A 22701-nucleotide genomic window follows, 5' to 3' on the forward strand; every position below is an offset into this window, starting at 1 on the left:
GGCAGACCTGGTACTCACGATGCAGATCAGGCTGGCCTTGAATTCACAGATCATCTTGCTTCTGCTTCCCAAGTGCTGGGATTAAAGGCTTTTGACACCTTAGATCAATGTGTTTTTAAGGAGTGAGGTCATGGAAGGATTCCTTTAGCTATGTTTCTGCAGCCAGAACTATTATCACTGGCTCTACCTATATTTCTTGAAGATGTTACAAAAGGCAGTGATAGAATATTCCCAGGGGCTTGAGAGAGAGCTCAACAGAGGACCTGTGGCTCTTTGAGAGGACCTGAATATCAGTTCCCAGCACTCACATCTGGCTCACAAATGCCAGTAACTCCAGCTCTAGGATGTCCAAGGGCACTTGTGCCCTGTCTCTCTATCTATCTCTGTCACATGCACATTTAAAATTTACATTATTTTTTAACGTGTATGGATATTTTGTCTGCATCTATGTCAGGACCATGTGTGTGCCTTGTACCTGCAGAGACCAGAGAGGGTATCAGATCCCTTGGGCTGGAGTTAGAGATGGTTGTGAGTTGCTTTGTGGGTGTTGGGAATCAAATCCAGGTCATCTGAAAGAGAACCCAATGCTCTTAACTGCTAAGGATCTCTTCAGTCCTAAACATATTTTTTTTTTTAAGAAGAAGAAGAAGATGAAATTCCCATGGTTTGAGCTAGTGTAAGAATTCTTTAGTTTCAGAAAGATAACTATATTTAAAGATATTATAGCAAAAATCCTCATTACTCAAGTTTTTCTTCATTAATGAAGGCAAGCAAAGTGTGGTGACATAGTCCTGTGTGTTCATATCACTGCTTTTATGTTTGGCCATAAACTAGGTTGTGTTATGACAAAGCAGGTTTTTTTTTGTTTGGTTGTTTTTTTTTTTTTTTTTTTTCCTGGTTTTTCAAGACAGGTTTTCTCTGTAGCTTTGGTGCCTGTCCCGGAACTAGCTCTTGTAGACCAGGCTGGCCTCGAACTCCCAGAGATCCGCTTGCCTCTGCCTCCCAAGTGCTGGGATTAAAGGCGTGCGCCACCACCGCCCGGCGACAAAGCAGTTTTAAAACAAAGAAGAGTGGTACTGTGAGATGGCTCAGACAGTTAAGGCGCCTGCCGCCAAACCAGATTATTTGTCCTGACTGCCACATGCAAGCCATGGCATACACACTAGCACACACACACCAAATGAAATAAATAAAAATTAAAAAGTAAAGTGTTCATCCAGGTGGTAGTGGTGCACATCTTTAATCCCAACACTCGGGAGGCAGAGGCAGGCAGAGTTCAAGGCCAGCCTGGTCTACAGAATGAGTTCCAGGGCTAGCAGAGAAACCCTGTCTCAAACTCTCCGTCCTCCCACCCCCAAAAAAGCAAAGCAATGAAGTTTGTAATTGTGTCTATTCATAGCACATACATTGTAAGGGGTGAGGGGTTAAGGTTTTCTTTAGATTAATACAGGTACTGTGTATTAATCATAATGATTAATGTGAAAATCATCTTCCCAGTGTTTCCTCCACCTGCTTGTCTGCAAGCCAGGAGTGTCTTGCTCACTTACCTTGGCTCAGTGCCTTTGTTACTCATCTATGCCTTTAGACATTCCTGTGCAGTTAAAATATAAATGTCTGAAACATAAATGCGTGGTTCCTAACAATTTATCTTATATTCTGAAAGTAATTTCTTTGGGATTATGAAGACATTATGGAATGAATAGATTGTTCAATACAGAAATGAAGGTGTGTACAACTTCTTTCTTAATGAAATGTTTTGGGGGAAGGATGAATAAGAACTCTATGTGGAGGGCTGCTCAGTGGTAGAGCATTTGATTAGCATATACAGAACCTTAGAACTATCTCTAGTACTGCAATTAAAAACCAAAAACAGGCTGGGTGGTGGTGACACACACATTTAATCCCTGTACTCGGGAGGCAGAGGCAAGCAGATCCCTGTGAGTTTGAGGTCAATCTGGTCTACAGAGCAAGTTCCAGAACAGCCAGGACTACACAAAGAAACCCTATCACAAAACAACAAAAAACAGGGTCCGAAGAGGTGACCCATCAGTTAAGAATGCTGGCTGCTCTTCCAGAAGACCCACATTTGATTTTTCAGCACCCACATGACAGCTCACAACCATCTGTAATTCCAGTTCCAGGGAAGCTGATGCCCTCTTCTAAGGACTGAAGGTTGGGGCAACCCCATCCTCCTCCTTACTTTTGAGAGAGGCTTAGCTGACCTGTAACTCACTATGCAGATTAGGTTGGCCTTGATTTTTAGACATCTGCCTGCCTCTGCCTCTGCCTCCTGAAGGGATTACAGACATGGATCATGCCTAACCTGATGCCCTCTTTTGGGCTCCACTGACATCAGGCACACACATGGTAAATGGACATATACGGAGACAAAAGGCGCATACATATAAAAGAAGACACACACACACAGGCAATGTGGAAAAACCTTTATATGTTCAAATATTTCTAGACTGAAATTATTCATGAGCAGTTGTGAATAAAGCGAATAGCCAAGAATAATTCTGTGTACTGACTGAAATTTACGCATACATGCACAGGCATGCACACATGCTTGCAGATCATTACATCATCATAAGTCCTGCCTTTAGCCTACAGTTAAACTTCAACGTTAGGTCAGGAATAATGAACAGAGGCTTGTCAGTGTGTGCGTGTGCATGCATGTGCACGCACATATTTCCCCCCCCAGACAGAAGGCTTGCATGAGGCTGCAGTACAGGAATGTGTTACTGGCCCTCCCTGACTCCTCTGCTTTACCTGTTATCTGGCATGTAATGAAGTAAATCTTGCTCGAAAGTCACAGCTCTCTTGAGGACAGCAGATGCTCTACTCAGAACGAAACTAGGTTACTGCTTCTGCAACGTGTAGTGGTTTGCATCAAAAGCTGTCTTGGTCTTGACTTTGAGATTATTCCTTTTCTTTGAAGTGGTCATATTTTAATTTTAAAGTGTGTCTTAGTCACTGTTCTATTGCTGTGTAGAAACACCATGACCATGGCAACTCTTATAAAAGAAATCATTTAATTTGTGGCTTGCTAACAGTTTCAGAGGTTTAGTCCATTGTCATCTTGGAGGGAAGTTTGGTGGCATTCAGGCAGCTACTGGGGCAGTAGCCGAGAGCTACATCCTGATCCATATGCAGAGAGAGGGAGAGCCACATTTGGACTGGCTTGGGCTTTTGAAACCTCAACGTGTACTCCCAATGACACACTTCCTCCAAAAAGGCCACGACTAATCCTTCTAATCCTTTCAAATAGTCCTACTCCCTGGTGATTAAGCATTTAAATATATGAACCTATGTGGGCCAGCCTCATTCAAACCACCACATTCTACTCCCTGACTCCATAGACTTGTAGGAGTGATGCTAGGGACCAAGGTACCATCTTGCACCCATGCTGGGAATTGGGCAAAGGACAAAGCATGTTTAAGTTAGCATGGCAGAAAAGTGGGGAGAAAATGGGTTTTGAATTTTATCACTAAACCAGAGTAGAACATATAATTAAAAAAATTCATTCAGTGCCGGGCGGTGGTGGCGCACGCCTTTAATCCCAGCACTCGGGAGGCAGAGGCAGGCGGATCTCTGTGAGTTCGAGACCAGCCTGGTCTACAAGAGCTAGTTCCAGGACAGGCTCCAAAACCACAGAGAAACCCTGTCTCGAAAAACCAAAAAAAAAAAAAAAAAAATTCATTCAGTACAACTTCAAAAGTCCTTATAGTCTTTCACAGAGTGTTTTTAATTTTAGAATTTTTTCAGAATTTTTTGTTTTTTGTTTTTTTTGGTTTTTTCGAGACAGGGTTTCTCTGTAGTTTTGGAGCCTGTCCTGGAACTAGCTCTTGTAGACCAGGCTGGTCTCGAACTCACAGAGATCCACCTGCCTCTGCCTCCCGAGTGCTGGGATTAAAGGCGTGCGCTACCACCACCCAGCTTTGTTTTATTTTTTTGAGACAAGGTCTCTCTCTGTAGTTCTAGCTGAGGTGAAACCCTCTATGTAGACCAGACTGGCTTCAAACTCACACAGATTTGCCAGCCTCTGCCTCCTGAGTGCTGGGGTTAAAAGCATGTGTTACCTAACATGCCTAGCACTTAATTTTTTTTTATATTTATTTATTATGTATACAATATTCTGTCTATGTGTATGTCTGCAGGCCAGAAGAGGGCACCAGACCTCATTACAGATGGTTGTGAGCCACCATGTGGTTGCTGGGAATTGAACTCAGGACCTTTGGAAGAGCAGGCAGTGCTCTTAACCACTGAGCCATCTCTCCAGCCCCAGCACTTAATTTTTTTAATGTGGTTGTTGAATGAAATTTTTATGTCATAATAAAGTTGAAAATTTATAAATTATTGTAATCAGAGACAATCAGTATACACACACAGCTTTGACATTTCCGTGACCTGGAGACTTGTCTGTCCACCTGACAGCTCTTCAGAAGGGCCCTTCTTTCCTTGCTTGCTGTTGAAATGGGCAAGTTCATGAAACCTGGAGAGTGGAGCTGGTCCCACTCCAGGCACAAAGCCGTCATCATGAAGAACGTTGATGATGGCACCTCAGACCATCCTTACAGCCATGCCCTGGTGGCTGGAATGACCTCTATCCCTGAAAAGTGACAGCTGCCATGGGCATGAAGAAAATCACCAAGAGATCAGAAGATCAAGTTCTTTGTCAAAATTTATAGCTACAATCACCTCATGCCCACAAGATAGTCTGTGGATAACCCCTTGGACAAAAATGTCAACAAGCCCTGAAATGTGAGGCTTAGGCAGCAGGTCAAGGTCAAGTCTGAGGGATGATGTAGGACATGGAAAGATGTAGTAAAAGGAGCAGTGGGCTGCTTTCCTGCCACCCGCCTCCTGTCTAGTTTACACCTGAAATAGTTACACGGAAACTGTATTCATTTAAATACTGCCTGGCCCATTATCTCCAGCCCCTTATTGGCTGACTCTCACATATTGATCTAACCCATTTCCATTAAGTCTGTGTAGCACCACGAGGCTGTGGCTTACCGGGAAGATTCTAACCTGCATCCATCTCGAGTCAGAGAGCCATGGCGCCTGTCTGACTCTGCTTTCTTTCTCCCAGAATTCTGTCTACTCCACCCACCTAAGGGCTGGCCTATCAAAAGGCCAAGGCAGCTTCTTTATTTAACCAATGAAAGTAACATATAGATATAAGACCCTCCTATATCAGAAGGACAAGTGGTTTTCTAGAAGCTTCACTTTTAGGTATATTTCTGTTTTCATCATTAAAAACTAACAACAAAAAAAGTGTCCTAATTTATTTCACAAACATGATCAGATGAACTTGGATGTTTTGAGCTTCAAATAATAGAAAATCCAATTTAAAGCAACTTGAAAATAAGTAAAATTTACTCTCATCATCAACTAAAAGTCTTTGTCAAGGATTGTCTCAACTCTAGTTCAGTGATAAAATTCAAGACCTATTTTCCTCACTTTTCTGTTACACCAACTTAACATGCTCTGTCCTTTTCCCAGTCCTAGCACCGGTGCAAGATGGTGCCCAGTTCCTGGCGTCACTTCTACACAAGATGGCATTCGTGGTGTAGTGCTTACCTCTGCTTATGCTTTTTAGGACCGTTCACAGCGTTTTCTCAGAAGTTTTTCAGCATAGTCCCACTTAACTCCCAGCATCCCAGCTTGACTGGGCGCCTCCAGACCACTGGCCCGGCGTGAGGATGGATAAACAACGAGTCAGAGCTGTGACACAGCCTGTAAGAAGTGCAAGTTCACAGCCCACCTTGACCAGAATGAGCTCAGGCGATGTAGACCCTGGCTCAAAGTAAAAGGTTGAAAGAGAGCTAAGGGTAGATCTTAGCAGTAGAGCACTTGTAGCATGCCCGTCCAGGACTGAAGACAAATTTAAAAAAACAGTTTTTCATACACTATACAAAAGGTAGAATGATACTGTGTTTAAATTTAAAACTTACTTGCAAAGTAATAAAAAAATGTAACTTTTTGTCTTTCCCACCTGTATTTTCCCATTAAATATGCCAGTAGACTTTCTAGTTGTCTGAGGCAGTCTTGCTCTGGTTGCTCAAACTGACTGGACTCCTGCCCAGGCTTGCCTTGAGTTTCTTTCACACATCTCCCCTTTATTGCTCTCTCTGCCACCTTCACTGTCCCTCTTTCTCAGCCTCCATCAAAACTATCTCTGTTCTGGTAAAGATGGCTCATCAGGTAAAGGTGCTTACTGTATAAACCTGACAACCTAAGTTTGCTCCCCGGAACCTGGGTATAAAAAGACCAGAGGAGAGACCCAGCTACGGGTTGTCCTTACCTCCACACTTAACACATGGCACAACTCTTGTACACATTACACATACAATCGTCATCATCATCTTGCTGGGCAGTGGTGGTGCATGCCTTTAGTCCCAGCACTCAGGAGGCAGAGGCAGGTGAGTCTCCGTGAGTTCGGGGCTGTCCTGGTCTACAAAACAAGTTCCAGGATGGTCAGGGCTACACAGAGAAACCCTCTAACAAGCAAACTTTCCATCTTCTTTCCCTGCTCTACTTTTTTTTTAAAAAAAATATTTATTTATTTATTAATTATGTTTACAATATTCCGTCTGTGTGTATGCCTGCAGGCCAGAAGAGGGCACCAGACCCCATTACGGATGGTTGTGAGCCACCATGTGGTTGCTGGGAATTGAACTCAGGACCTTTGGAAGAACAGGCAATGCTCTTAACCTCTGAGCCATCTCTCCAGCCCCCTGCTCTACTTTTAACCATATCTTCTGCTAGCCCCTGGGTTTCTTTAGGTGGAGCAGTGCCTTGGTCTATTCCTAAGTAGACTGTGATTCATCAGGAACATGACAGCTTTCTCTGAGCTTCCTCTGTTTCCGGGACATCTTTTAGTTTTTTCTACTTTCAACTTTATTCCTCAGAACCCAGTCAGGTCACAGGCTCTTCATACAGCCGTACATCATGTTCAGTTCATTTCTTCATCCCCTTTAAATGTCATTGACATTCATGACTTACTTTGAGGATATAGGGTTTACTTCCTGACAGATTTTAAGCTTGTGAAAATTAAGATCAATACAGTAGTTGGGTATGGTGGTGCGTGTTGGAGATAGAGGCAGGCAGATGTCTCTCTGAGTTTGAGGCCAGCCTACCTAGTATTCATAGGGATTTCCTGTCTTAAAAATAAATGAATAAATAAATACAGGGCTTATTAGCAGTAGTAAATAAGGAAAATCTTCCTCTTAGACTGTGTAGACAGTAGTCAAGGCTTGTGCATTCACAAGTGCAGGAGTTGAGCAGGAAATACTTGCTGTATAAACTCGTCTTCTGGAAGAAAGAGAAGGTGCAGGAAGTCTCACATATGTGCCCCAGGCTGAGTGGTACCAATTTTAGTAACAGTCACCTCACAATATATTGATATCCAGTATTGTGTATGATTCATTAGTCTCTGGGGCCTGCAAAGATGGCCCAGCAGTTAAGGTTGCCTGCTGCTCTTCTAAGGACCCAAGTTTGGTTTCTAGCACACACAGAGGGTAGCTCACAGTCACCTGTAACTTCAGCTCCAAGTGATTCATATATACCTCTTCTGGCTTCCTCAGGCACTGTATATATGTAGCATTCACTTACACACAGGAAACACATGCATGGGTGCACATAAATGTCAGAGTTTTCTTTGGGCCATCAGCTCACAAATAATGGCATGAAGATGTACTAATTATGAAAGCTCAGCTTTAGTTTAGGCTTGTCCGACCAGCTCCTATAGCTTAATCCATTTATTTTAATCTACACTCTGTTGTGTGGCTATCTCACCTCTCTGTACTGCCCATGCTGCTTCCTCTGCCTCAGGCTGGCGACTCTACCTTCTACCCAGAGTACTCTCTCTGTCTGGAAGTCCTGCCTATACCTCCTGGCTAGCTATTGGCCATTCAGCTTTTTATTACACCAAAATATCTAGTGTACAATAGCCCACAACACATAATATAAATCTTCAAAAAATATTCACTAATCAGTGTAACACCCCAGTTCAGTATCAGCCTCTCTATGTTTACCTGTAGGATGGTTTCCCAGCATCCACCAGGGGAGACCTGTCTTTGATCTTTTTGCTCAAGCTGTTATTTTCCACTATCTTAGGCCTAGCTCTTGCTTTTCATCTAATTGATACTTAATGAGATATCCAAGGGATCAAGAATATCACTTTTATGTGAAATATTGTGTTACTTTCATATAGTCTTTGGATTGTTTGTATTCATACAGTATATTTTTAAATTACTTTTTGTTTTTCAGTACTAGAGATTGAACCCAGGACCTCCCATATTGCTAGCTAGGCAAGGTAGTTCATTACCACTGAACTACATTTCAGGCTCTTTCTCAAGATATAATTCATGCACCATAGAGCCTTTTTAACTGTATAGTTCATTGTTGCTGTTGTTGTTTAGTGTATTCACAAGACTGTATAACCATCACCAGTACATAACTCCATAACGTTTTCACTGACCCTGAAGTCCATCAGCAATGATTGTCATACTTCCCTAACCTCAGAGCCCATGAGCCAATGATTGACTTTATGTGTCTGTGGATTGGTTTATTCTGGCTGTCTCACAGGAAAAGAATCTTTCAATTACGTGGATGTTTGTATCTGATATAATGCTTTTGGATTCTTTCGTATTAGACTAGGCATCAGAGTGTCTCCCTGTTGGGTGTCTGATACTCTTTGACTATGCACCTGTTTCCCCAGCTGACATGGACCTGTGCCACTCTCACTTTGGGCTCTTAGGGATGATACTCCTATGAATGTTTGTGTTTATGGTTTGATGAATGCATGTTTTCCAGTCCTAGATATGTGCTTAGAAGTGGAACTGCTAGGTCATCCAGTCTCTCTTTGTTTAACCTTCTTAGGACTTAGCAAACTGTTTTTCAAATTGTACCATTTTATATTTACAAATAATATATGGAGTATATGTTTTTTCCATATCCTCTCCAACTCTTGTTTTACCTTTTTTTTTAAAAAAAAAGTATAGCTGGGCAGTAGTGGTGCACACTTTTAATCCCAGCATTTAGGAGACAGAGGCAGGCAGATCTCTGTAAGTTTGAGTCCAGCCTGGCTACACAGAGTTCCAGGCCAAGGCTACACAGAGAAATCCTATCTCGAAAAACAAACAAAAAATTGTAGTCATCTTAGTAAATATGAAGTAGAATCTCATTGAGGATTATTTACATTTTTCTAATGAGCTTTTTTTCTTTCTAAATGTTAGCTTCTGAGAAATAACTATTCAGTGTTGCGGGAGGTCCTTCTGCTCCTCCAGCCAAAAGCCGCTGAGATACCAGCCCATTGGGGCGTGGTCTCTCTCCCTTTAAAAAAGTGGCCACTTCCCTCCTCGCGCTCTCTTACTTCCTGCCCCACGTTGGGCGCCAGATGAAGGCGAAGGCGTAAGTCACAAACAATCCCGCACTAGTTTGGAATTATGATTAATATAATGGTTATTTATTTAAAGGGGAAAAAACTAAAATGGCCTTTAATCTAACTCAAGAGTTTTGTGGTAGTGGGACACAATTGCTCCTGGCAGCACCGCTCTATTCCTGAGAGAATGTTGAGCACCAAAGACACTCCACCTGGAGCCTTTCTTCTTGGCTGAACTGGCGTTTGGGCAAAGAAATGCCCATACCTCAACCACTGACAGAAATCAGAGTATCCGTGAATGGAAAAAACAGGACTGTCATATCCTGCCAAGACAGGGTAAGATAGTTTTGACAAGTTTCTTGCCTTTGAAAATGGTATGTCAGTTATGTTAGGCCTTAGCCAAAGTTGATTGCTTCAACGCTACAAACGTGACCTTGGGTGATTGCCCAGGCAGCTAGTTGTCTCGGTGATTTGTTGCATGTTTTGGAAGTTGTTTGATTGCACTTCCTAATTACTCAGGTAACATTATTTCCCTTCTCAGATCTTCGATGGGGTTGAAGACTATATAAATGTAGTTACTTTCCACTCATGACTTGGCCAAGCTATTTATTATACAAGACCTAAGCTAGTTAGAATAGGATATTTGCACTTATTGTATATAATTTCATAGTAGGTTTAGAACTCTCTTACTTAAACAAAAGGGGGAGGTGTTGCGGGAGGTCCTTCCGCTCCTCCAGCCAATAGCCGCTGAGATACCAGCCCATTGGGGCATGATCTCTCTCCCTTTAAAAAAGTGGCCACTTCCCTCCTTACTTCCTGCTCTGCTTCCGGCGACTAGACTCCCTTCCTGATTGCGCAGAGGGCTGTTGTCTGGGACGGTGATCTGTAAGTTTTTTCCCCTTTAATTAAATAACCATTATATTAATCATAATTCCAAACTAGCATGGAATTTTTTGTGACTTACACCTTCGCCTTCAATTCAGATATTTTCCCCATTCAATGTTTTTAATTTGAATTAGTTATTTTTTAATTTACTTACTTTTTTATTTAATGTGTATTTTTTTTATTCTGCCTACATGTGCATCTGTGTAAGGATGTCACATTATCTGGAACTGGAGTTAGAAACAGTTATGAGCTGCTATGTGGGTGCTGGGAGTTGAACCTGGGTTCTCCAGAAGAGCAGTTAATGCTCTTAACCATTGAAACATCTCTCCAGCCCCTGAATTAGTTAATTTTAAGATTTATTTTAGCCAGGTGTGGTGGCAAACAACTTTAATCCCAGCACTGGAGAGCTGGAGAGAAAGAGGCAAGCAGATCTGTGAGTTCCAGGTCATTCTGGTCTGCCAGAGCAAGATCTAGGATTAGATAGCCTCAGATTTGCTCTGTAGCCTAGGCTGGCATTGACTTGCTGATCCTCCTGCCTTTACAGGAATTACAAGTGTGCACTACTCTGCCTGACTCCATTTTTTGTTTGTCTTTCTCTTTTTAAATTTTTTTTCATTTTTTGTTTATTTGTTTGTTATTTTATTGTTGAGTTGTGAGAGTTCCTTCTGTGTTCTGAATACCAGACCTTTATCAAACCTATGATTTATTAATATATTCTTCCGATTCTGTGTTGCTTCTATTCGCTTGATAATCATCCTTTAATGTATAAACATTATTAATCTTAATAAAGTTCAACTTGTAGTTTTTCTTTGGGAGTTTGTAGTTTTTTTCTTTTCTTTTGCCCTCCCCACCATCTTTTCCTCCTCTTTCCTCTTCTCCCCTTTTAGTTTGGCTCACAGTGTGTGGGGATGTACTTGAACATAGTAGGGAAGGCATTTGAACAGAAGCATGAGGTGGCAAGCCACACTGTCTGCAGTCAGGAAGCTGAGAGATGAATGTTTTTGCTCATCTGGCGTCTTCCTTTTTATTCAGTCTGGGACCACATTTCATGGGATGGTGTCACCCACCTTCCAGATGGATCTCCTTGGAAATGTCCTCAAAGATGTAGGTGATTCCAAATGCAGTCAGTTTGACAGTGAAGATTGTCACCCCTTGTTAGTTTGACATCTGAACACATCACTGCTAAGCTTTAATTCACTACTCCTCCTCAAAGATTTATGACTATATTATAATGCAAAATGCATTTCACACATCTGAAAAGTTCCCAAAGTATAAAGATCGTAATATTGTTCAAAAACCCAAGTCCAGATTCTTCTTCTGAGATTCAACAAATGCCTTAATTGTGATGTGAGCCTATAAAGTAAAAACCAAGTTACGTACTTGCAGTATACAAAAGCACAGAGTAAACTTCCCTAAGAAAAAATCAGGCCAAAGCAAAACAGAAACCCATCAGGACAAACACACTATCTGGAGCTTGGGATGGGATCCTGTGGGCCCAGTGACATTGGGTAGCCCTGGTCTCGAGCTCTGCTGCAGGTAGCACACAGAGCCTGTTTCCTGGGTTGGTCCCATTCTGCTTGAGACTTTCCTCAGTAGATATACCATAACCCTAGCATCTCTACCATCCAGGTGTCTCCACTGAAAATTAGGTTTCACTTTCTGTGCACTTTAGTGACTGACCCCAGGAAAGCATCTTCTGGATTGTTCCCCAAACTAGAGAGACTGCTCTGCAGCAGTTTCAACTCCAGCCTCGCCTTCGGTTAGACCTGACCTGGAACACTTTCCTACTGCAGGTTTCTCTTCCATGGTGCTAATCTCTAACGATGTTCTCAGTACTGGCCTTGTCTGTATCCTTAAAGTCACTGCTCTTTTCAAGTTAATCCTATTTTTTCTGCTTCCTCTCACTGTAGAAGTGACTGAGAGAAGTAAGCAGTAACTGTGTCACAGCCTGGATATTTGCTGTCATGACATCTCTTTCTCAGAACAACTTGGCTCATTCATTCAAATTCAGTGTCACTCAGATTTTCAAAACATGGGAAGGATGCAGCCAATTCTTTGCCAGAATGTAACACGAAAGGCCATTAGCTCAGTTCTCCTAGACCAGGCCTCCATTGATTGCATTGACATACTGGTCTTCCAGTCTCCCATTAACCTGGCCCATCCGCTGTTTACAGCATGCTAGGGTTTCTCAGCCTGCAGTCCAAACTCTTCCACATTCCTCTCCCAAGCCAGTTGCCAGCCGGTGAACAACACAGTCGGGTTTTAGCACAGCAAAAGCCCGACCTCTCAATAGACATTTTCTTTGTGTCAGCTATGTTTCTCTTTGCAGTGACAAAACTGACTGAAACATCTTAACTAAGGGAAGTACTGACTTAAGTTTGAGGGAAAGCAGTTCATAATGGCATGGAGGGTTTGTTAGCTAGAAGGCTAGTCACATGGTATCTGCAGTCAGGAAGCAGATACAGGCAGAGGGAGATGAGTGGTGCGTGTGCGTGTGCGTGTGCGTGTGTGTGTGTGTGTGTGTGTGTCGGCCGTGGAGTAGGACAAGGTCTCCTGGAAAGCAGACTAAGCATGAACTTGCTTTTAGCCAAGAATGACCTTGGACTGCTCATTCCTACCTTCTACATGCTGGCCTCTACCAATGGTTCCTGTTTTGTGTTTGTATGTTTATGCCTATGCATGGAGACACTCAGGTGTTGATGACAAGTGTCTCCATTAACTGTTCTCCACTGTAGTTTTGAGAAACTGAATCTGGAAATTACTGAGTTGGCTACACTAGCTATCAGCAAGCCCCAAGGTCCTGTCTCTGTGTCCTCAGTACTTGAATTATAGACATCTCCTACTGTGCCTAGCTTTTTAACTAGGGGTGCTGGGACTGAACTTAGACTTGTTTGGCAAGAATTTCACTGGCTGAAACTTCTCCCCAGCTTCTCCTTACGTTATCTCCTCATACATCTTTCCCTTTGGCTGTATTATGGTTTGGACTAACTCTATCTGTTGAAATATTTTTTGCTTTAGACTATTTATTTGTACCTGTTGGTCTAATTTGATATTGTTCCCCAAAAAAGTGTTACTTTTTGAGATACCAAAAAATTTTACTAGTAAGAAAATAACAGATCACCTTTCTGACACTATTCCACACATCTAAAGTAGGTGTGTGTGTAAGCCATGTGGTTCGCACCTGTAATCCTTCACCCACATAGTGGCTCACAGCCATCTGTAACTCCAGTTCCAGAGGATCCCATGCCCTTTTCTGGCTTCCTCGGGCACCAGCTGTACCCATAGTATAGAGACAGACAGACAAAAACATCCATGCACATAAAATTAATAGTAATTTTAAAAAGAAGTTCAAGGTCATTCTAAGTTACATAGTTTGAAGCCAGCTTGGAGAATATGAGACCCTATCTCAAAAAAGGAAAACAAAGTAATAAAGTGTTTTTGACTTTTAATTTTTGTGAAATAAAAAATTGTAGGGTCAGGCATGGTGGTACATACTTTTAATCCTAGCACTCATGAAGTTGAGGCAGGCAGATCTCTGTTAGTCCAAACCACTCTGGTCCATATAGAGAATTTCAGGTCAGCCAAGGCTACATAGTGAGATCCTGTTTTTTTTTGTTTTGTTTTATATTTTTTTTAAGTAAAGAAAATATTTATATTTATTTTCATTCTTTACATAGGTTTTTCTTTTTGTTAGCCATCTTTATTTCATGCACGTTGGTGTTGTATTTGCATGTATATCTGCGTGTTCCTCTCAAACTGGACTCACAGACAGTTGTTAGCTGCCATGTGGGTGCTGGGAATTGAACCTTGGACCTCTGAAAGAGCAGTCAGTGCTCTTAACTGCTGAGCCATCTCTCCAGCCCCTTGTTAGCCATCTTAAAGACTACTGTATTAAAAATTGTATCCTACAGAACTACCCTTGGTCATGGCTAGACTGAGCCCTCCCAGTGCCCCAGCATCAAACTTGATATATAGGTAAAAATGACTTTGACTTTGGGCTTGTCTTCCCGCCCTTTCCTGCTGGGCGCAGAGGTGGGCAGAGTTGGCAGAGTCACGCCACATTTTCTTCTGGTTCTTGAGAGGTGTTGAATTTTAATAGAGCCTCGACTTTGTCAGATTTTGATAAAAACTATCTCAGTAATGCACATAAATCTCCTTACCTTAAAAATAAATAGTTCCTTTTGTTTAAAACGTATTTCTGCCTAGAGATGATGTTTGTGGATAGAATTGAATAATGGAAAATGCTTTGAACACTCATTGGGATTCCGTAGATCTTTCAATGTAGCTTACTTAGTATTTGATCGCATCTTTGGTGAAAGTTAAAGTTGCTTAAGCTGGCTGTGTGGAAATGTGGAGACTGTAGTCGCTGGAAGCAACCCTGCTTTGTCCTCTTGCAGCCAGCCTGCTACAACTCAAGTCCCTAGCAGATGGGAAGCACTTAAGTGATCAACAAGGATGTGACAAAGTGCTTTGCCTAAATACAAATCCTTATGATTATTTTTTCTTCCAACCTTTTTTATTTTATTTTTTTATTTTATTGATTTTTACTGAGCTCTACATTTTTCTCCGCTCCCCTCTCTTCCTTTCCCCTCCCTTTCAACCCTCCCCATGGTCCCCATGCTCCCAGTTACTCAGGCAATCTTGTCTTTTCCTACTTCCTATGTAGATTAGATTCATGTATGTCTCTCTTAGTGTCCTCATTGTTGTTTAAATTCTCTGGGATTGTGATTTGTGGGCTGATTTTCTTTGCTTTATGTTTAAAAACCACTTATGAGTGAGTATATGTGATACTTGTCTTTCTGTGTCTGGGTTAACTCATTCAATATGATGTTTTCTAGCTCCATCCATTTGCCTGCAGATTTCAAGATGTCATTATTTTTTTCTGCTGTGTAGTACTCCAGTGTGTAAATGTACCACATTTTCCTTATCCATTCTTTGGTCGAGGGCCATTTAGGTTGTTTCCAGGTTCTAACTATGACAAACAAAGCTGCCATGAACATAGTTGAGCACATGTCCTTGTGGCATAATTGAGCATCCTTTGGATATGTACCCAAAAGTAGTATTTACTGGGTCTTAAGGAAGGTTGTTTCCTAATTTTCTGAGAAATTGCCACACTGACATCCAAAGGGGCTATACCAGCTTGCATTCCCACCAGCATATTCCTTATGATTATTTTATAAACCAGAGAATCAGCCACGCTTTACAGTTTTGCAGTGTGCTGCTTGGCTCCCATGTTTTGATTGGTAGACTACTAAGATATAGATTGTTGGTACAGTGTAGGATCGACAGTAACAAAGTCAGGTTAGAAATTAACTCTGCTTTTTGTTCCTTTTATGAAAATAGTTGTTCATACCTTCTCTTCCTTAATATTATGGTTTGTTTTATGCAGAACAGGCCAGAGAGGCTGAAGTGACTCCCATTACAATTGTTAAAGTTATATCATTAAGTGTACTGAACAGTTTCTTATTAAGGTTATTTAAAAAAAAAAAGACAACATAGCAAGATTTCATTTATTTAAGGCAAGTAGAACCAGTTTTATGAAGAAAAAGCCAGGAATGGTGGCTGTACATTTAATCCTGGCAGTTAAGCCCAAAGTGGCCTAGTCTGCATAATGAGTTTCAGGACAACCAGGGCTATGTAGTGAGACTCTTGTCTCAGTTAAAATAAGGAAAAAATAAGCTTTACTTATTTTTAATTAATTAAAAATCAACCCCAAAGTTTTACACTAGGTATGAAGTAGATTAATAATATTTTTGACCAGGTGGTGGTGGCACATAACTTTAATCCCAGCACTCGGGAGGCAGAGGAAGGCTCTGTGAGTTCGAGGCCAGCCTGGTCTACAAGAGTTTCAGGACAGGCTCCAAGCTACAGAGAAACCCTGTCTCGAAAACAAAATAAAATAATAATAATATATCTCAAGTGCCTACCACATAAAGGCATTCATCAAACACTGGCTTCCTGCCTTCTGTCAACTAGACAGGACTGTTTCTTCAGTGTTACTCATTTGACTCAGCTGTTGGGTGCTTGGCCACACAGCAATACAAGGCATGTTGCAAACATTGTGTGCCCTTCTGATTTTTTTTTTTTTATGGATGGTTTTAGTTTTCTTAGAACCACATCGACCTGGTGGTTACTAATTCTCAGAATTTTGACTTCTCCGCAACTGACACATGAAAAATCACCCAGTTGTAGAGAGGATCTAGTAAGCCGTGCAACGAATGTCAGAATGCTTCAGCTTGACTCCCGTCGGCCTGAAGGCCGTTCTAGTTACACTTCTGTGATCGTGCCACTTAGCTGCCTCATTTCCATGGCCCACAGTACCCGTGTTGCCTCCATTGTTTGTGGGTTCTCACTCTGGTGCCTGTGGTGGCTGCTGCTGAAGGAAGCTGCCTGCATGAGTCTCTTGAGTGCTCCATGGCCTCTCGTGTCTCTAGACTAATATCAGTAGGTCCTGCAGCCTCCAGCATGGCAGACATCATGCACTAGTAGGGATTTATTTCTCTAATACATGTTATGTACTGCACTATTGTAAGCTCTAAAGGTAGCTTGGTGAATTTAACAGATGTGTCTCTTGGCTGATAGCATTTACGTTCTGACTGGAAGTAGGAACTCACACAGCCTGTAAAACAATAGCCATCCCAAACCATTGGAGGAGTATAACACATCATGGTGTATGGAGTTTGATTTTAAATTTTGAATGTTGTGGGAAACACGTGACCTAAGAAGGACATGGTGGTATAATTTTTCCCCCGTTTTCTTTCTCTTTGTAGGTAAGATGTTCCAAGTCCCTTGTAGCTCTCTTCGGAAGAAAATCAGGAGAGTTCTCTTGCCGTAAGAACAGCCCTGTTTGACTTGCACGTTGGTGCTGTGACGCTGGAAGAATTGCACGCAGGCTCCAGGAGTTTCTTGTTTTCACTTGAGTGGTTAGTTCTCTGTAGATGGAGAACGATTTCAGTCTTAACTGCCCTGTTTTCAAGGTGTTCTCTATAATCTGAGCTGCTTTATAAACTGGGCCACTTCCCAATGAGCTACCCAGCCAGTCCTTGCCAGGAGCTGGCTGAGAACTGTGCAGTGCGTGCAGCAGGAATGGCACAGGAAGACAGCCGTCGCGGTCAGGCGCCACCCGCCTTCTACCATGGTGCCAGCCAGGAGCTCGACCTGTCCACCAAAGTGTACAAAAGGGAGTCTGGAAGCCCTTATTCTGTGCTAGTGGACACCAAGATGAGCAAACCACATCTCCACGAGACCGAGGAGCAGCCATATTTCAGGGAGACAAGGGCAGTGTCTGATGTGCACACTGTCAAGGAAGACCGGGAGAATTCTGATGACACGGAAGAGGAGGAAGAAGTCTCTTACAAAAGGGAGCAGATCATAGTGGAGGTAAACCTTAATAATCAAACATTAAATGTATCTAAAGGGGAAAAGGGTGTCTCTCCTCAGTCCAAAGAGACTCCTGTTCTTAAGACAAGCAGCGAGGAAGGAGAGGAAGAGAGCGAGGAGGAGGCCACAGATGACAGCAATGACTACGGAGAGAATGAACGGCAGAAGAAAAAGGAGAAGCGAGTGGAGAAAGTCAGGGTTACACAAAGGCGAACCCGAAGAACTGCCTCTGTTGCTGCAGCTGCCACTTCCCCTGCACCTCGCACAACTCGAGGCCGTAGGAAGAGTGCAGAGCTACCCAAGCGGAAGAAGCGGGCCGCCAAGGAGCCCAAAGCTCCTGTCCAGAAAGCTAAGTGTGAAGAGAGAGAGACTCTGACCTGTGAGAAGTGCCCCAGGGTCTTTAATACTCGCTGGTACCTGGAGAAGCACATGAACGTTACTCACAGGCGCATGCAGATCTGTGATAAGTGTGGCAAGAAGTTTGTCCTGGAAAGTGAGCTGTCCCTTCACCAGCAAACAGACTGTGAAAAAAACATTCAGGTAGGTCTCATCACCGAGAGGGCAAACTTTCCAGGATAGAACCTGGCTGTTCAGAGTCATCTGGTGTCTGCCCAAGAGAATAAATACAATAGAGGCTGAAGGGACCGATTTCACCAATTTATCGTTTAGACGCTGCTGCTTGGGTCTTTTCAAAACCAAGGCTTAATCCTGTCTTTCAAAAGCATTACGCTTACCTGACGCTGGACTAGTGGGAACCCAGGTACACTGGAAGGGGGTCTGTTGTAGATGATTGACTGGGATGTAAAGTCAGCGCCGGCTTTGCACTGAGAGTCACTGTTGTAGGACCTGGGCGATAATTCATTCTGGCATCTTCTGTCAATGTGGGAGATATTGAGTGAAGGTCAGGAGTAGAGAAAGGTTCCTTGCTGTTTAAAAGGATGCCAGAGTCTAGTGCAGCTGATGGGGACAGAAACCCCGACTCAGACCTGTGGAAATGGAAGATCTCCTGCAGTGAGTTTCCTTTCGCCCGTGGAGAGATGGCAACACTAAATGTGTCAAGAGGCAAGCCCAAGGGAATATGCAAACTTTAAACAGAGGCTGAGCTGTTTGAAAATGTTGCTTACCTGGCAGTAGGTTATATAATGGTGCTGTACAGTATGGTTGCTGTGACAAACGTGGTGTTCAAACCAGGCTGGCATCTGGGAAAGACTGTACTATAACAGGTTAAGAGGTGCTGAAGGCATTGCAGCTCTATTGGTTTGTGCATATGTTTGGTGTATAAATATATATTCATCTACAAGGTAAGTAAGTCTCTTATGTTTCCATGTGTGTAATAATCTACCATTTTGAAGCTAACTTTTTAAAAGATAAATTATTTTACTTTTGTTTTGGGAACTGCTAATATTGACTATTGTTTTTAATCAATGACTGAGATAAGTGGCTTCCTTTAAAGAGATTTTTTTTTTTAATCTGCTGATTTGACTTGTATATCATGACTTGATCGAGACATTCTGGGTAAATAAAAGAAGACTCCTCAGGGTTCTCCAGCAGTTGTCTGGGCAGGCAGTTGTTGCCGGGTCAGTCCAATGGAGCGTAGTACAGTGCTGCCCCCTAGAGGTCAAATGTGGATTTCATATTGGCTCCTTACTGAAAAGGCGTTCCTCATTTCTGTCTCTAGGAACTGCTTATTTTTCTTTTCATTTGAATTTGCTTAAGTTTACAGAAAATAGCAGTTCTTTTCTATGAGTTCCTGTGCTTTTCCTCATTACGATGTGTTCACTCTTGTGCTTACGTCATGTGGGTTCTGTCGAATGAAAACCTTCCACATTCCGAGACTGGAGCACTGTCTGCTCTTTCAGAGGACCTGAGTTTGTACCCAGCACCCATGTGGCAGCTCATAACCATTTTAAACTCCAGTTCCAGGGGATCCAACACGCTTTTCTGTCCTTGGGCACCAGGCACACATGCAGTGTACATGCATACAGCAGGCAAAACGCTCATATACATAAATAAAAATAAAGAATTTTTTAGAAAGGAAACCCTTCGCATTCCTAAGAAATTTTGCACTCTGTTTCTTCATACAGCGCCTGATAATCCTGGCAACCTCATAAGAAGGAAAAATTAACCCTTGCAGAAGGAGGTCACAGGGTAGCCTGTCCTTTTCCAGGGCAGTGTCCAGCCAGCACCTTGTCTCTGAGCTCTTGGGTTCTTCTCCCTTGCAGTGGCATTGGTGCTCAAGAGGCTTTGGTGACTGAGTTCCCTGTGCTCATTCCTCAGAGCCTGGCAGTTGTCATGAACTTTGTGATATTGTTTTGTTGATTTAGTTACACTTTATGCTTGATAGTGCAGGGTGTTAAGGAGCCATGGTCTAAGGAAACAGGCATTGTGACGGAAGGAGGTCTGGGATTGGGTGAGGGGAGCAGGAGAATGGCCAGTGGTTTAGAGGTTGTATTAGCTTCTGTCAGAGGGAAATGGCAACAGAGTAAATTAAATTTGGGGAAAGTTAGTAAACCTTGCATTTGTTACAGGACTTTTCAAAATGTGTTCTCTAATGCAGAAGTATCTTGTTATAGTCTTCAGATCTGTAATGCTTAGATATCTTGCCTTTACTATTTGTGCTAATTTCAAACTTAACTTATTTCTCTGGCAAACACCTCTTAACTGCATGGCACCCTGGGTAGGAAACAGTAACTGTGTTTGCTGGTCTATGCCATAAACAAGCCTGAAGGTCTAACAGATATGCTGGCATATACTTATGCTCCCTGTACCTGAGAGATAGAGGCGGGATCATGATTTGAGGCTGGCCTTGGCCAGATAGTAAGTTTGAGGCCACTGTGGGCTATATAGTAAGACACTCTACCTCAAAATAAACAGTGTGTGTGTGTGTGTGTGTGTGTGTGTGTGTGTGTGTAAAAACACCAGACAATTTTAAGTGTAACACTGAAGTGGTACTTCTTACCTTAGATTCTGCCATTGTTTGCATGCTCCCGAGGTATATAAAAATAGATCTTGGAAAATAGAACATACAGTTGTTGGTGTTGGAATATGGACTTCATGGAGGAATAGGTTTTGTCAAGATTCTGACCTTGTGCTATGAATCTAAAGTAGATCCATTTCATCTGCCAGGAGGCACATGGCCTCCTGAAGTCTTGATAAACGAAGACTCTTTCTGTTTATCCTGCTCAGTGTGTTTCCTGTAACAAGTCCTTCAAGAAACTCTGGTCTCTTCATGAACATATCAAGATTGTCCATGGATATGCAGAAAAAAAATTTGCCTGTGAGATTTGTGAGAAGAAGTTCTATACCATGGCTCACGTGCGGAAACACATGGTCGGTAAGTCTGTTTGCCCCTCTGCTCTCTGCCTGTGGCGGTCTCTGGGGTTCTGTCTGCTCCACATTGGGCAGACTGAGTAGAGCCACCATCCTGCAATCAGTTTTAACGTGTTGAGACTAAATACAGCGTGTCTTCAGCATCACCGAGTTGGATAGTGCAGTCTTCCCACCAGATTCTCTCCAGCGTCGCTGTTGATTTTCCCTCTGGAGCACTGCTGCTAATGTGCCTATGACATCTGTCTCTTCCAGGCTGGGTCTTCTGGTAGAATTGTTTTGAGTTTAAATGCTTTCTTTGTTACAGCACACACAAAAGACATGCCATTTACATGTGAAACCTGTGGAAAGTCTTTCAAGCGCAGCATGTCACTGAAGGTGCACTCCTTGCAGCACTCTGGAGAGAAGCCCTTCCGATGTGAGGTAAGGAACAAACCAGACACAGATCCAAAGCTAGGGTTGTGTTGATGCTGCAGCAATGAGAATGGAGTGTGGGGTGCAAAGCACAAGGCTGTGTGCACTGAAGCTTCGGGCGTGCACCAGGTTTCTGTTGTTGTCTCACTGCTAGGAAGAGAAACGTCCCATTAGCACACAGTTGAGTATGTTAGGTTAGCTTGGGAGGAATATGCAGACACTGACTTTTCTTTCTCAGTGATTCAGAGAAGTAGAGTATGAGCCAGTGATAATTACATGAAAAAATTTCCCTTGTATTCATAACTCAGCTATGGGAACATAGCAAATCCAAACAGCTGCCATAAGCAGCTTGTGTTTTGAGTATGAAAATAAACCTATAAGCCTGTGAGTGCTTGGCATCCAGCACCATCCCCTGTGTCCAATGCAGAACTGCGACGAGAGGTTCCAGTACAAGTACCAGCTCCGCTCGCACATGAGCATCCACATTGGGCACAAACAGTTCATGTGCCAGTGGTGCGGCAAGGACTTCAACATGAAGCAGTACTTTGATGAACACATGAAGACACACACTGGTAAGGATCTCTTGGCGAAGGTACAGATAGTCCCTAGTACTTGTCGGTAGTCATTTTCGGATCTGTCTTTAAACCCAAACCATAAATTTGTGTTACTTTCCCGTTTTGTTTTGTCTTAAGGAAAAATCTTGCTGTGCAGTCCAGGCTAGTCTCAGACCCAAAGCAATCCTCCTGCCTTGGTCTTGTAGGTGCTGAGGTCAGAGGCATGCTCCACCACGGCTGGGACAGACTTGCTTTGTAAATGAAAGTCTCACTTTAAGAAAGCCTGAGATAAGCCGGGCGGTGGTGGCGCACGCCTTTAATCCCAGCACTCGGGAGGCTGAGGCAGAGGCAGGTGGATCTCTGGGAGTTCAAGGCCATCTTGGTCTACAAGAGCTAGTTCCCGGACAGGCACCAAAAGCTACAGAGAAACCCTGTCTCGAAAATAAAAAAAAAAAAAAGCCTGAGATACAAAAATTCATCTATAGCTAGACGGTGGTGGTACACACTTTAAACCTAGGGAGGCACTAGGCAGGTGGATCTTTCTGAGTTTGAAGCCAGCCTGGTCTACAGAGTAAATTCTAGGACAGCCAAAGATACACAAAGAAATCCTGTCTCAAAAAAAAAAAAAAAAAAAATTAATCTATAATACTGAAATTTTTCTTTTATAACTAGTTTTAAAAGAGTTATTTATGTGAGTGCCTTTTGAGTTTTTGTTTGTTTTTTGTGCAGACTGTTATACTGAAGCACAGG

The 22701-nt window shown here is 42.6% G+C and overlaps 1 protein-coding gene across 2 annotated transcripts in view; it reads left to right on the plus strand.

Annotated features, from left to right (window-relative positions):
* Positions 1 to 22701, plus strand: part of Znf652 (zinc finger protein 652) — a 54658-nt gene that overhangs the window by 22036 nt on the left and 9921 nt on the right. For both annotated transcript variants that reach the window (XR_009057362.1, XM_057773526.1), the window contains exons 2-5: positions 17047 to 18196; positions 20843 to 20990; positions 21291 to 21406; positions 21825 to 21969. Coding sequence is in view for 1 of the 2 variants with exons in the window: in XM_057773526.1 (XP_057629509.1) it covers positions 17300 to 18196; positions 20843 to 20990; positions 21291 to 21406; positions 21825 to 21969 (1306 nt within the window). In the remaining variant the exon portion in view is untranslated. The remainder of the gene's footprint in view (positions 1 to 17046; positions 18197 to 20842; positions 20991 to 21290; positions 21407 to 21824; positions 21970 to 22701) is intronic.

The sequence above is a fragment of the Chionomys nivalis genome, chromosome 7 (genome assembly GCF_950005125.1).
Source record: "Chionomys nivalis chromosome 7, mChiNiv1.1, whole genome shotgun sequence".
In the NCBI taxonomy this organism is placed as follows: Eukaryota; Metazoa; Chordata; class Mammalia; order Rodentia; family Cricetidae; genus Chionomys; species Chionomys nivalis.